Source organism: Drosophila subpulchrella, chromosome 2L, assembly GCF_014743375.2.
Source record: "Drosophila subpulchrella strain 33 F10 #4 breed RU33 chromosome 2L, RU_Dsub_v1.1 Primary Assembly, whole genome shotgun sequence".
NCBI lineage: Eukaryota > Metazoa > Arthropoda > Insecta > Diptera > Drosophilidae > Drosophila > Drosophila subpulchrella.
This window is the reverse complement of record NC_050610.1, coordinates 11,715,855-11,726,253: the sequence shown is the minus strand read 5'-3', so window position 1 is coordinate 11,726,253 and position 10,399 is coordinate 11,715,855. Positions and strand designations below refer to the sequence as shown.

Below are 10,399 nucleotides of genomic sequence, written 5' to 3'. Positions count from 1 at the left end.
GAGAACTCGAAACTCCAAAGCAATGCAGTTGGATAAGTAATTAAATTAATTAATTTTTATGTGCTGCCGATTGTCGTTGAGTGTTGATTTATCTGTGCGTGCAATGAGGCAACTTGTAAATGATTTTTTCGCGATGAGGCCTTCCAAGCGAACAATTTGATGTTGACTGAGTTAACTTGATATCTGCAGCTGTGGGCTGTTTATTGATTCAAAATTGACAATTAACCACTAAACGTGTCATTACTTGAAATCAAAAAATGACAGTTTTAACATTTTGAGAATAGAATAATATTTAATAAAAGTTGATTTCGACAAATATAAATGTTTAATTTTTGAAACGTTACGTTGCAACCAAATATCTCTCCTAAATATTTATATATTAATGTATTAAGATAAATAATATAAAAAGATAAATATATATATAAATATATAATAAACAAAAATGAAAGACGCTTCATATCCAAGTCATTAATGACCAGACAGTAGAGTTCCTCCTGAAATATTATCTCATTAATAACGGCAATATCCTCGTGATCTTTAATGGTGGCCAGATAACCTCCCATGTAAGTACACTCGCTTGCAGCTACAGTCCAGTTTACTTTAAATTGATCTCCAATATTAGCTTCGGCCCAATACACTCGAGTTTTGAAGAGATGGGAGGTTCTGGTAATTTTATAGTGTTGATTGTTTCCTGAATGCCTGCTAATTGGGCTAAAACCTTGGAATATATGGCCTCCAGTTTGCTACCCAAATTAGCCTGAATCACTCTTTGCTGAACCACCAAACTGTTCAGCCTGGGATGCTAATGACTTCTAAACGCCTGTCTGCTGGTCCTCCATCCTTTCCATTCTATCTTTAAGCAAATTCAATTATTAAGGGAACTTATTAGAATTTGAAGAATAATTTCTATCGCTGCGGTGTTTGGAAATTAATTAGGCTGGCTGGTAGGTTGGTGACCATCCCAGGATTTAGCCATTTTGACTAAAATGAACTGAGTTTGATATTTTCACATTTAAATATAGAAACATAAATTATAAGTACATATTATTATTAAAATATAAATTATAATAATTATTATTCTAAAATTTCATTTTCATTCTTTTTTACCTATGTTTTTGGCTACACTAATTATGTAAAACCTTTAATTATGATTAATTGAAATATTTTTAAAATCATATATGACCGCAGTTAAGTTGTAAAAAAAAATTTGTATAATAAGGGCAATCTTTTTATAGTCCCTTCCCGGCTTACCCAAAAATAGACGTAAAACCAAGTTCAGTTTTTGTTCAGAACCGAGACTTCGAGCACCCACTTGAAGATTTAATGGTACTACCAAGCCCAAAACACTTTCGGCCTCAACAGCAATTACGTGTTCTAAACAAGCTCTCGAACAGCCCCACAACAATTTACGCACACAGAACAATCAAAAAGTGGAAGACAGCAACAATGATATCGCATTCCTGGGCTTTGTATCTTGGCCACAAAAAGTGAAGGGTATAAAAAATGAGCAATAATTTCTGTGTTTATGTGAAATGGCCAGCAAATATTCGAGCCACATTAATAATTAATTTATCTTGCTCAGCAAAATAAGATTCAGAGCAACAACAACAATAACTTTAAATGGTTTTACAACTTTCACGGCAAAAAAAGTCAAAAAAGTACAATTTATGAGTAAGGCACGGCTACGCATAGCCAAGTAATTGATTTCTTACAGCTCGGATTTTGATTTCGATACAATTTCAATTTCAATTTCAGTTTCAGCTACGAAATGTATAATTTTAATGGCTTGCAAATCGAGAGCGAGCGAGTTCGAAGGTCAGGCAAAGCCAGTTGACAGCGACAACGCACAATGCGGCCAAATAAAAATAGTAATAATAATAATCATCGGACAGGTGACAATAATAAGAGCAACAAAAACCCCTTGTGAGGCTTGTGTGTGTCGGCCCAATAAAATGGAACACGCGCCATTCAAAACCGACTACTCAGATTCGCCAGCCAAGAGTAAGTCAAAGTTAAGGCAAAACGCATTAAGCATACGCACCGTGTGACGGCCGTTTTGGAATGGTGAGACATTGAGCTTGGGCAAATAAGTAAACTGAATTAACTAGTCACTAGTAGGTAGCTGCAACTGGTAGCCGTGTTAGTCTAGCTTGTTAGCAAATAGTTTTAGCTCGGAGTTGGTAGGTCTCACAAATTAAGTGCATTTTCTACTAATTGGATTCTTTGATCCAAGTCGATTGAGTTACACAAAACAAGATAAAAACCATTGCTTATTAAGGGCTTAAATAGTATTAACTATGAGGAAATGTTAAAGTGTGATTTAGAACCACTAATGACTATAGTAATGAAAAGGTTTCTTCCCTTTTTTAAGTTAAAAGCAAATTAAGTGTGTAATCTCGTAAACAGCCCAGTAGCTGCATGCATAACTCCATCTCCCTCGCACTACCTTTAGCTGCGAGGTCAACGACTATAGCTATCTTTCTTATTTTTACTTGGTTTTATAATGTATTTATTGTGAAATATCTTAAAAATATATAGATGTTCTGATAATTTTATATGTAATTACATTTTACACCAAAACAGCGAATAAAGAACCCATTAAATTTTCCCACAGTCATTTCGAAAAAGTACAATTAACGATTAAGCTCGAAACGAGTCCGAAGACTTAACTCCAAGTCCGAACCCATCCCATATCCATGGCACTGCACTGAAGTGCGATTCCAAGGTGCACTTGTGACCCACTCCCAGCACAAGTTAAGCGCCCTGTTTGAACAAGTGCTGGAGAATTCGTTTCCTCAATAGAGCTTTTCGCTTTTATGTTCAATTACTTGTATTAACCCATTAGAACACTGAGCTCATGCCTAACTATAAACCCAAGCCGGGCAATCATACAATGTAAGTAGAAATGACAGCAAAAAATAAATAAATTAAACAAGTTCCCTTTCACTTGCATCTCATACCTAATGAGCGATGTTTCTAATGCATTTTTACCATAAAAAGTTTGAACAGAGCCGCGCAGACGGCTTCTAAAAACATCTCAATTTCCAAAGGCATTCCAATCGCCGGATCTCGGGGAGGAAAGAGTGAAAATGCCAACTGACACACAACGCGCATGCGTACGTGATTTTGGATTTAATTAACTTTGGCTTGGCAACACAGCTGAGTATGTTTGTATCTTTGAAGTATATGTAGTACATATGTTGGGTAAACTGAAGCAGGTGAGGCGGCATTAAGGTGAGACTGAGGCATTGACTTTGGTAATGAAAATATCAGCCTAGCCCGGTGCAGTTCAGTCGGTCAGCCCTTCATGCAAGAATGCCCCAAATGAAGGATAACCAGGTAATACCAACCAAGTTTTAAACTTCATATTGCAGCCCGCATCCCTCCATCACTGCCGTTCCGAATATGTGTCTAGCTACCAGGTGTTAATTAAATACCCATAGAATTTGCAAGGTCAGTGCGATAAATTTCAAAAATGTATTACAGGCCATGTGTCATCCGTTTAATACCATTTGCAGAATTTAACAACCACAGCACCGTAAACGCAGCTCACTTTGAACTTAGTTTTGATGAGCTTTAAATACCCTTAAGTTGGTGCATCTACTTAAAATAATTAATTTAAATACATAAATAAATAAATAAAGAAATATAATCAATAACAGTCCCATCCCAACAGAACACATTTTATGGTTCCGTAAAATACATATAATGAAATTGTATAAAAATTGTATTAAAATATATTAAAAATCCCTAGAATGATCTGTTACCGAAGATAGTGTATGCACACATTACTTGAATTGTAGAAAATTACCTTTGATGGGCATTTGATCTTAACGGATGTATTAGTTAATGTGTTCAGTGGGTGAGTCGAACATCATTAATTTTAAAATAATAACTATTTATTAATAACAACTAGTTTATGTTGATACAATTTATGTTAAAAAGTAAGTATTATAAAACAATAAATTTGTAAATATTTAAAACAAAACTTTAAAAGAAAAATATTTCGATTATATACTTCCAGTTTATATGTGACTTGTAAACTTATTTTATTTTAATTAAAGTAAACAAATTTGATTTTACACTGGAGATTAAATTGTATTTTAAGACGCCTTTTTTGTGTGCGGCCATTTCTATCATCGCAGTTGTTATTTATTAAACCAGCCCATAAGTATGCTACAGAACTTACATAAAGTGTTAGTAAAAGTAACTTTCTACCATTTTTTGATGATAAAACAATATTTAACGGAATTGATAATTTGGATTGCAGATTAAATTCTTACTGAACTCAGAAGAGGATGAGTTAGATTTTTATAATATTTGGTTCGGCTGCAATGTGAAATATATTTTCGAATTCAAAGTGGTTTTTGTATATAATAATAAGAATAACACAAAATCTGAAGGTTATATACGGGAATTACTGTATTTCGAATTGAATTTGGTAAAAATCGGTAACTAATGTAAGAGGTCGATCGGAAGTCAAGTCAAAGTCTGGCAACAATGATTAAAATAAACTTAAACTTATTATTATTATATCACAACTGCAAGGCTCTATAAACTTCGGCTTGCCTAAGCTAACTTTCTCTCATCTTTACAGATAGTGAAGTTTTAATTAAATCGTTGATTATCAATAATTTTTTTTAGTTAAGCTAAAGCCATATACAAAATTAATATTTTTAAAATATTTGGAATACCTGATCATGACAGCATTACAAAGAATTTGTATCTCTGGACATTTTATTTGTTTTCTTATTATTTTCCGAGAATTATATTGAGTGATATTTACAAGCCTTTATTTTATCATGAGAGATACTTGTTATAATTGTTATACAGTCATACTTGTTAATAATAATGAAACACGATCTCGTTTAGGGTTGTCTGCTTTTCAACGAACTGTTATATTTATATACTAGTTCACAACATTCGATTTAATTGATACAAGTTAAGTTAACATTTAATTTAATTAGTTTTTGGACGGATCATCATTGTTGCACGCCTCAGAGAGCTTTCATATCCAGAAAATAGTTTCCAGTTCACTCCTTTTCCAACCGTATTATCGCCATATTTTCCGGCTAGATTGCTAAAACAACAAGAATCGGTATTATCATACAAAATAAAAAAGTTTGGAAATTTGACTCGTTAGTATAAAAGGCAGTATAAACAAGGAAGAACGCTATAGTCGAGTACCTCGACTATCAGATACCCGTTACTCGGCTAAAAGGACCAAAGGGAAATGGAGATATGCAAGCAGCAAAGCAGGATTGAAATGCGCCACCTACCGGCTGTAGACAGATTTAAGCGTTATGGGCGTTCGAGTGGGCGTGGAAAATTTTTTTTTAGATAAATCAATAGGTATTGACGGGACCAATACATTTCAGTTAACATTTTTTGTCAGGAATCTCAGGAATCTGCATGCCTAATCCCAGTATTGTAGCTCTTATAGTTTCCGAGATATCAGCGATCATACGGACAGACGGACAGACATGTCTAGATCGACTCGGCTAGTGATCCTGAACAAGAATATATGTATATACTTTATGGAGTCGGAAACGCTTCCTTGTGCCTGTTACATACTTTCCGACGAATCTAGTATACCTTTTACTCTACGAATAACGGGTATAATGATTGCTGTTTAGAAAAACCATGGGTATTTGCCAATTAGATTTCTCACCTGTGCATGCATGCTCTGTACCACCAAGCGCCTGTAAATAATTGCGCACAATTCCTGATGGGATCTATGTCGTTTTTGCGATCTTTAGTGGAAAACTTCATGCCCAAGTGGATGGCAAGCGAATCGCCGGCGTCTCCAGAAGGAGTGCCCAAGGTTTCCAAGGTATAATCACTGCTCTCTGATCCAATTCTAAAGTTGTCATACATCTCATAGGCCTGCTGTCCCTCCGGAGTTTCCATAATAACTAGGAGTTCCTGCTGCTGATAATTGGTCATGGCGTGCAGTATGTCCAAGCCCAGGAAGTACTCATTGCTCAGACTGCCAAATCCATGCTTGTAATCATTCCATTCGCGGAAAAAGTTCTCACTTCCATCCGTTCGGCGCAAAATAATGGTCCAACCTCCTCCCATTCTGAACTGATCGCAGGCCACTTCAAAGGGGTTATCACTGTACTCCGGCACAAGTATCGTACGAATTGAACCGTTTTGTGAGCCCCTCAAAGCTTCATAGCAATTGGAGGGCCAATGATCAACTCTGTTTAGAAAAGGTTCAATTTTGTTGTTCAAGTCTTCCAAAAGATTTGCTTGTCGATCTTGCTCCAGACTGGCGATTTCAAAAGATTATACATACAATAAAAAACCTTCAGTTAAATACATACCGAATAGAATACACTTGTGAATCAATCGATTTTATGTCGTTACATATCGTGTATAGAGAACACACTTGACTTGCAACTTGGCTGCCCGACGCTATTAAAATTAACAGCGAAAATAGTATTCCCAGAGGCATCGTTCACGGAGTTCAATAAAGACTAACCAAAACTTTACAAAATCTGGCTATATATAGTTTATATGATTGGTTTATTGCTATCTCTGTAATACTTATCATTCAAATACTAAAAGGATAAATCGTTTAATTTATAGTTTTAGTGATAAGATATTTTTTTTTATGTCTTTGTTTGAGTTCAAACGATAATTGTAAGTTCCAACTAGTTTACGTTTAAGAAAAAAAAAATAAAGAAAAAGATGTACGCCTTTGGACTGACCAGTTCCGTATTTATTTTCGCAAATAATAATAAGAAATATTTACGATCCTATATCTTATCACAATATAGTATAGGACATCGCAAGTAAGAGATAATTAAGGGGGTTTGTCATAACGCCTGCAGGGTGGGCCTTTTGACACTTATGAATGTTTCATAGCGACTGCAGATTGGTAATAAAACATTTATTAATTATTTAATTATTTTAGGTAATTTTAGGGTTTGAGTGATGTTTATATAATTTAATATTTAATGGGACGGTGCGGATATCATTCCAATCCATACAATGAAAGGAGTTATCCCCTTTAACCTCCCCCTTCATCGTTTTAATTTAATGCCACCTTGGGAATTATAATTCAATAAGTTTAAATTAAAGAACGGTAATGTGCCTAACAGTTCATTAAATTCCATATTTACATTTATAAGTTCATATCACATGTATACAATCTAAACAGCTTAAATAAAAATACCATTAAGTAGCTAAAAATTATCAGGTTTCTCAGACATTTGCAGCAAGTCTTTTATATTGGAATTATCTTCCAGGGGAAATCGACTCATCAAATCAGATAAGCTTAATCGACTGCTATGACTTCTTTCTGATATCTGGTTAGCACCAAACACTTTGAGATGATAGATTAGAAACTCGTAGAGAAACATGCGTTCGCGACTGGCATAATGGAAAGCCACAGAATAATTGGAGCAACATCTCAGGCCCTAAAAAGAAATATTGGAATATTTTGTAGATTTTACAGTTTAGTTGTAGGACTTACAGTTTCCACTTGAGAGAAGCTCATCAGGCGCAGCCATTCCGGAATAGTTGAATTGGCATCCATTAAATAGTTCTCCAGGTCCAATGGCATAAACTTTGGTTTCGTATCCCCATCCAAAGCCTGTGCTGAGTCAACAAAATGGACACCCACATTCTGCAGACATATGCCCATGTAAAAGTCCTCAATGCCCATCTTTTTTGGCTGTGGACAAATCACCTCCGATTCGTAGGCTTTCGTCATAAATCGGTGGAGTGCTTGACGACTCAGAATATACGAAGCACCTCCAGACATATAACTCTGAAAAATGCAAACATTTATATTCGGGATTATCACAATTTATATTCCATAAAGTCTAAGATTAATATAGCACACGCCCTGTGCTAACTTCCAAAACCAGTTCCTGCATCATAAGTAAATGTTAATGCAAAAGTATGAATATTCACATCAAAGACCCGAAAAGTCCAAGCTATACCGACCTTTAGTAACGGTATGAGGTTTTTAACATAGCCACCATCGACATGAAGATATATTTAATCCCCTTTTGGAGGTCACTCAGCCGGGAATGATGTGTCAAAATACGCATCATACGCACTTGTGAACAAGCAAAGCTCACAAATTAATGCAAGTGATATATTGAATTCAGTAAATTGTCACATTTGACTTGGGATTATGTCAGCTTATATTGCTTAAGTGTGTCAAATAAACACTTATTTTTACCAAATTGTAGAAACATTAAAGGAAAGGTAGATAAAATTAAACAATCAGTTAGAAACAATTATATGCATAAAGAAATAAATAATCTTATATTTACTAGCATGCTATAAAAGTATCTTTATTTTTCCTGAGTGCATATAACACCACATAAAATGAATGCATAATTCATGGATGCATAAAAATCTGTTAATTGTCTGAATACCGAAGATATAAAATTCCCAGCCAAAAAGGAAAAAAGAGAGATCATATTAAACATAGTCAGGTAAAATAATCACAACCATCAATCACAAATCATTATAACATTTATGAAGCATTAGGAATAATCAACCCGCGATAAACTCAATTCAAAGTGTGAGAGAAGCAGCAGTTCAAACAAAGAAGATATTTTAAATTTAGTTTTTTAGTTAGTTTTGGCCGGTTGACCAGATGTGGGTCCGAGCCGGGCCCTCCATAACTCTTTTGTTTATTTATGTGTAGACAAACGTATGCAGACGAAATGTACTTGGTGCCACAAAGAGCTTGCTCAACTCTTGGAAATGTCAAAAGGCGAAATAAATCTGCGGCTACTGCCGAAAAGGCGCGGCTGTGAAAGATGCGTGACAGGTAATCGTGATGACCTCAGGTGAAGCACTGCCATTAGTCTTTGCAGACTGCAGCTACGATTGTTAATGCGAATTTAATTTCTGATTGTTATTGTCGAGGGGTCTGCGAAATGATCTATGCACACGGAAAACGCCAAGACAAGAAGCTTCTGGCCAGTCAAGATCTGCATGATATCATCCCACCAATAATAGATTTGGTGTTTATTTACTCGCAGACACTGCACAATAAATCGATATTAGTTGTTATTAAAGTTACACTCACAAAAGGGGACCGGTTATTCTAACAAAGAGCACTTTTTGATTAGCACATTTCTTCACCAAATAAAATATCGTAAAAAACAAATCGAGAAAGGTCTAAGAGCTTTAATTACCTTTCATTGTTTAAATTAATAATGGATTGTCAATTAAAATAAGCCATTATGTTTTAAAAATTTTCATAATTGCAACAAACCATTATATAAATATAAGTAAATATAGATTTCACATCCACTAAAATACTTGTTCAATGATTTATGTTGCTAAGTTCGGAAGAAATAACTTAAATAGCCCCCAAATGCGAAACTAAACTGTTAATTCCGAGACAAAAATTAGAAATTCAAATTAGCTTAACAAGCGGGTGACAACAACATGCAAGATGAGCAGTTAATTAGGAGTTAATGCCAGCGATCAACTAGATCACTTACCAAATAAATCAAATGCACAGAGAGAAAACATAGATATTGAAAAAAAATATTTCAAATTATTAGTTCCCAAAACAGGTTCCCAAACAAAGTTAATTTTTCATTTCTGAAAATTACATTTCCCATTTTTGCCAGTGCATAAAAGACATAATCGATAAGGCTTATAATTTACCACAACATAAACACAAAGCCGGAAGTTAATGGTAGACATGTTCAACGTTTATCACTCACCACATTATATCGTGACATCTTGTAGCCCAAATAGACGGGTGTATCCGGATCGAAGGCGCTAAGCAGGTGCTGTAGATTCTCCATGACCATATATCTGTGTAGATACAAGATACAAGATAGAAGATACTGTAAAACAAGATAAAGATATACCCACGTATCATCGTCCGCCTTGAGAAACCAATCGTAATCCCCACCGTAGTGTTCCCAAACATGGCGGAATCCCTCGCGGGTTTTGTTCCACAGATCCTCATAGCCACCTCCACCTGGCTCAACCACCCTGACCACTCCTAGTGGTTCGTAATCCTCACTGCTGGCGAAGATCAGCTGGCTGCAGCGCTTTCCCCAGGTATCGTAGACCGTTTTGGCCAAGCTGTCCAAGTTTTCCGGACAGGTGAGCACCATGCAAAGTATCCTTGGGGAGCTCGGGACATCTTCCACTCCCACCGTAGCCATCGTGGACATGGTCGAGGAACTGCTCCAACATGGCGTCACCCGGCTCACATCGTAGACATAGAGGAGCAGCACGAAGGCCAGGACAAATCCCGCCATGAAACCCGTCAGCAGATGCAACTGAGATCGCATCTTAATCTTGGCCGTCATTCTGCGCCAGCGTTGTGTTCTCCGCGACGTTCGATTCCCGATTGCCGACAGCCAGCCGTTTGTTTTGACCAGACACGGCAATCAGCCAA

General features: G+C 35.9%; 2 protein-coding genes across 2 annotated transcripts; both read right to left on the bottom strand.

The window, feature by feature from the left end:
- Positions 1 to 4,875: 4,875 nt before the first annotated feature.
- Positions 4,876 to 6,468, bottom strand: LOC119547584 (microfibril-associated glycoprotein 4-like). The gene is made up of 3 exons (XM_037854489.1): positions 6,330 to 6,468; positions 5,672 to 6,274; positions 4,876 to 5,080 (listed from the first exon to the last, which is right to left on the bottom strand). Exons 1-3 carry the CDS (start codon positions 6,458 to 6,460, stop codon positions 4,960 to 4,962), a joined length of 855 nt encoding a protein of 284 aa, XP_037710417.1. The 5' UTR covers positions 6,461 to 6,468; the 3' UTR covers positions 4,876 to 4,959.
- Positions 6,469 to 7,112: 644 nt separating this feature from the next.
- LOC119546963 (glycoprotein-N-acetylgalactosamine 3-beta-galactosyltransferase 1) lies at positions 7,113 to 10,346 on the bottom strand. The gene is made up of 4 exons (XM_037853609.1): positions 9,865 to 10,346; positions 9,711 to 9,804; positions 7,484 to 7,780; positions 7,113 to 7,427 (listed from the first exon to the last, which is right to left on the bottom strand). Exons 1-4 carry the CDS (start codon positions 10,308 to 10,310, stop codon positions 7,194 to 7,196), a joined length of 1,071 nt encoding a protein of 356 aa, XP_037709537.1. The 5' UTR covers positions 10,311 to 10,346; the 3' UTR covers positions 7,113 to 7,193.
- Positions 10,347 to 10,399: the final 53 nt, after the last annotated feature.

Bases quoted from the DNA above. Each gene is read 5' to 3' on its own strand.
- LOC119547584 (XM_037854489.1), bottom strand. From the start codon at position 6,460: ATGCCTCTGGGAATACTATTTTCGCTGTTAATTTTAATAGCGTCGGGC. The intron at 6,275-6,329 runs GTATGTATTTAA...TGAAATCGCCAG, and splicing joins TCACAAGTGTATTCTATTCG to TCTGGAGCAAGATCGACAAG. The intron at 5,081-5,671 runs GTGAGAAATCTA...TTGTTGTTTTAG, and splicing joins TACAGAGCATGCATGCACAG to CAATCTAGCCGGAAAATATG.
- LOC119546963 (XM_037853609.1), bottom strand. From the start codon at position 10,310: ATGACGGCCAAGATTAAGATGCGATCTCAGTTGCATCTGCTGACGGGT. The intron at 9,805-9,864 runs GTGGGTATATCT...GTATCTACACAG, and splicing joins CTCAAGGCGGACGATGATAC to ATATATGGTCATGGAGAATC. The intron at 7,428-7,483 runs GTAAGTCCTACA...ATTTCTTTTTAG, and splicing joins GCTTCTCTCAAGTGGAAACT to GGCCTGAGATGTTGCTCCAA.